This window comes from Silene latifolia, chromosome 9 (assembly GCF_048544455.1).
Source record: "Silene latifolia isolate original U9 population chromosome 9, ASM4854445v1, whole genome shotgun sequence".
NCBI lineage: Eukaryota > Viridiplantae > Streptophyta > Magnoliopsida > Caryophyllales > Caryophyllaceae > Silene > Silene latifolia.
The window spans coordinates 39874412-39878483 of NC_133534.1; the positions used below are offsets into that span (position 1 = coordinate 39874412).

Here is a 4072-nt window from a genome sequence, read left to right on the forward strand (position 1 = left end):
CCTTATTTATTTGAAATTCATTGGGATAGGCGTTAAAGCTCCTCGCATAAAAGTTCAACAATAACAAAAGATATAGAGATGACTCTAATTGACAAGAGATATAGAAATGAAACTAGAATGATGTCCATTGTTTAACAAATACATTTTCTCGTGTATCCTCTCAAAAGTTGCTCACATAAAATTTATTTTTAAAATTATTGAATGCGTATTTAGTCTAAAATTTTATTTGTATAAGTCACATGTCATCAACTCCTTACTAATAGTTTAAGTATATTACTTAGGTCGTTCTTTATACAAAAATCATTCAATAATATTTTTCCCAATACGTTGGAAATCAATTGAATTTACAAGGACGATGTTGCAAGACCGACGAATCGACAAGAATTGTAAATGTATTATTTGTTAAAAGTTTAACAAACTCCATTGCATTTAAGAAAATAATCTTGTAATTTTATTTTATTTTTGATAAAATGTGAGAATATATATATATCAAAAATAGGATTTACATGGAATGCAAATCCTTAGTTACATAAGGTTCATATGGCATAGCCAAGATACATCATTAGCACTCAAATTCTCCCTCCCTCTTCCTCTAACTCTAGCTTTCATACTATCATTTATCTGCAAGGCAACCTGTCTAGGATGCATTAAGACCATATCATTCCTGCACTTGTTCCTCTGGAACCAGATAGAATAGAGTGCCCCCAAGAACAAAGCAATCTGAACTCCTCTCTGGACAACTGTGCCTCCTCTATTAGCCCACCACATAAGATCAACTGCCAGAGGAAAGCTGCACCCAGTGATCTGCTGCATAGCCAACATCACACGTCTGCTGTACTGGCAATCAAAGAAGAGATGAGCCAAGGACTCATCAGCCTGACCACATAAAAGACAGCAGGCATCAACATCCATCCCATATGTTAACAGCTTATCCACAGTATTTATAGCTTCATGTGCCACTAACCATCCCATGAACTGATGCTTAGGTATTGCCCAACTGTTCCATACAACTTTACTCCAGCAAGCAGGTGGACTAGCAATCCTGAGCCACTCATAGCAACCACTAGGAGTGTACCCCGTAGGTTGTACCACCCACACCCCATCCATAAAGCCCTGAACTAAATCCTGCTTAACCTTACAAATCCTTCTCCAAACCCAGCTGGAGTTAGTTGAAGGACTGTACTCAAACCAGTCTCTCCCTCTGAGATAGTTACATTGTACCCACTGTACCCAAATGGAGTCTCTCTTCTCTGCAATCCAGTTCACCAGATGACCCGCCATTGCTTTGTTCTATACCTCCTGATCCTTCAGACCTAATCCTCCTTCTTCCTTAGGCTTGCAAATTTTGTCCCAAGCCACTAAAGGAACCCTCCTATATTCTGTACCATTTTCCCATAGAAAATTTCTACAGATGGCTTCTATGTTCTTAATGATGCCCTTGGGGAGGACAAACATCGAGGCCCAGTAAGAGTGCAGGGTGTTTAGGACATATTTGATCAACACAACCCTGCCTGCATAAGAGAACTTTCTTGCTCCATAATTATGAATCCTTGCACAAATTTTCTCAATGAGACAAGCACAGTCAGAGATCTTAAGTCTTGTAGTTTGGATAGGCATACCCAAGTATTTAAATGGGAGAGCACCTTCAGTAAAGCCTGATATCTTTAAGATATCAGTCTTAATGTGATCAGGCACTCCTCTAAAGTAAGCATTGGACTTAGCAGAACTGATTTTGAGGCCAGATGCTTTTGAGAAGGTGGAAAAGGACTGTAAAAGCAGCATCATAGAGGTAGTGTCACCTTTACTGAACAGCAACACATCATCAGCAAACATCAGGCAGGCCAATCTTTGATTTTTGCACATTGGATGGAAATGAAAGTCATACTTGGATGCTGCATATTTCAAGGTTATGGTTAGATACTCCATACACAGGGTAAAGAGGAGGGGGGAGAGTGGATCCCCTTGTCTAAGCCCCCTCTTGCCCTGAAAGAAGCCAAACATATCCCCATTGAGAGATAATGAGAAAGAGGCAGTGGTCACACACTGCATAATCATGCTATGGAAGCCATTGGGAACTTTCAGCATCCTCAGTAACTGCTCCACAAATTGCCATTCCACTGTATCATATGCCTTCTGCAAGTCAATTTTAAATAAGCATCTGGGTGAAGCATTTGGTCTCTCATATAACCTTATAAGATCTTGGCATATCAATATATTCTCCTGAATACTCCTGTTTTGAATGAATGCACCCTGATTCTGGTCCACAATATTTGGTAGCACGACTGCAAGCGTATTACATAGCAATTTAGATATGATCTTGTACACAACATTGCAACATGCTATAGGCCTGAACTGAGTAACATTCTGAGGTCTCTCACACTTTGGTATCAAGGTGAGGGTGGTGGCATTGATTTGTGTCAGTAATCTCTTCTGAGTGAAGAAATCCTGAACTGCTCCAATCACTTCTCCCCCTACCTCTCCCCATGCATCCTTAAAGAACTTACTCGTGTACCCGTCTGGTCCAGGTGATTTAATATCAGGTATACTGAACAATGCATCTCTAATCTCCTTCCCACTGACAGGTCTCATCAAGGATGCACAATCATCTGAACTGCACACCGGTCCCTGCTCAATTATCCTTTTATGAACCTTGCTAATAGTCTGACTGGTGCCAAGCAGTCCTTCATAATAGTCCAGGAATGCAGCTTGAATTTGATCAGGGGTATCACATACCCTCCCAGCAGTATCCTCAATACTAAATACCTTGTTCCTATGGTTTCTCTACTTAAGCAATCCATGAAAGAAGGCACTATTTGAGTCCCCATCTTGTACCCATTTATGCTTTGCCTTTTGAGCTAGATAGCTATCTCTAGCAGCAGATAGCTCTTTCAGACTGGTAATAGCTTCTGATTCAAGAGCTCTCTTATGCATATCCGATGGATCTTTACCTAGCTGCTCTTGCAACTCCTCTATCTGCTTCTGTTTGATATCAGCTGCTTGTTCAATGTCACTAAATTTCTCCCTGTTCAATTGCTTTAATGCAGGTTTCAGCAGCTTCAATTTCTTAACAAGCTTAAACATTGGAGTCCCATCTACTCTAGACTGCCAGGTATTCCTCACAATAGGAATGAACACCTTGGATCCACCCCACATATTGAAATACTTGAAGCATTTCTTGCCCTGCACCTGCTTGTTGCTACTCACAATACAAGGAGTATGATCATACAAACCCTCTGGAAGAAAGTGGGCATACAAGTCTTTCAGATGATCACACCAGTCCTTATTGATCAAAACCCTATCCAATCTGCTATATATCCTCTCCTCAGGCTGTTGCTCATTATTCCACGTATATAGGGCACCAGTAGCTGCTATGTCCAGGACACCACAGTCAGCTACACAGTCCCTAAATGGCTCCATTTCAGAATGAGGTACATTTCCACCAACTCTCTCATGTGATGCCAATACACAATTGAAGTCACCTGCTATAGCCCATGGTCCAACAATAGTCCCTGCAATTCTCCTCAAGTGTCCCCAAAGAGGAGCTCTATCATTAACACCATTGAAGGCATACACCATAGTCAGATAGAAAACAGTCTTGCTCACTAAGGATTCTACCTTCATATGGATGAATTGGGCATTGTATTCCAGAAAATGGACCCTAAAAGATCTAGGCTGCCAATGAATCCAAATCCTTCCTCCATTGTGATACCCACTATTAGTAGATATACTCCAATTATTAAAATTATTTACAACTTTATGAAAAACTTTGCTCTTTATTTTTGTTTCTAGTAAGCCAAAAAGACCTACTCCTTTATTTTGCAAAAAGAAATTAATAGCCTTCTGTTTACCAACTCTATTCATTCCCCTAACATTCCAGAACCCTATACTATCCATTAGATAAAATGAGAGGGTTACCACTACCATTTCCAGCTGCACCAGCTTTACCAGGTGACCTAAGTACCTCTTTGTATGAATGTGCACCAAAAGTCTCCCTACTATACCCATTCTTCTCATTCTCCTGCTCACTGTCTCCCCTTCTCAGTAACACCAATCTCTTGACTGGGGTCTTAGG

The 4072-nt window shown here is 40.4% G+C and overlaps 1 protein-coding gene across 1 annotated transcript; it reads right to left on the minus strand.

Annotated features, from left to right (window-relative positions):
- Positions 1-525: 525 nt before the first annotated feature.
- On the minus strand, positions 526-1281 carry LOC141600909 (uncharacterized). Its single transcript, XM_074421166.1, has one exon. It carries the CDS (start codon positions 1279-1281, stop codon positions 526-528), a length of 756 nt encoding a protein of 251 aa, XP_074277267.1.
- Between the last annotated feature and the right edge of the window lie 2791 nt (positions 1282-4072).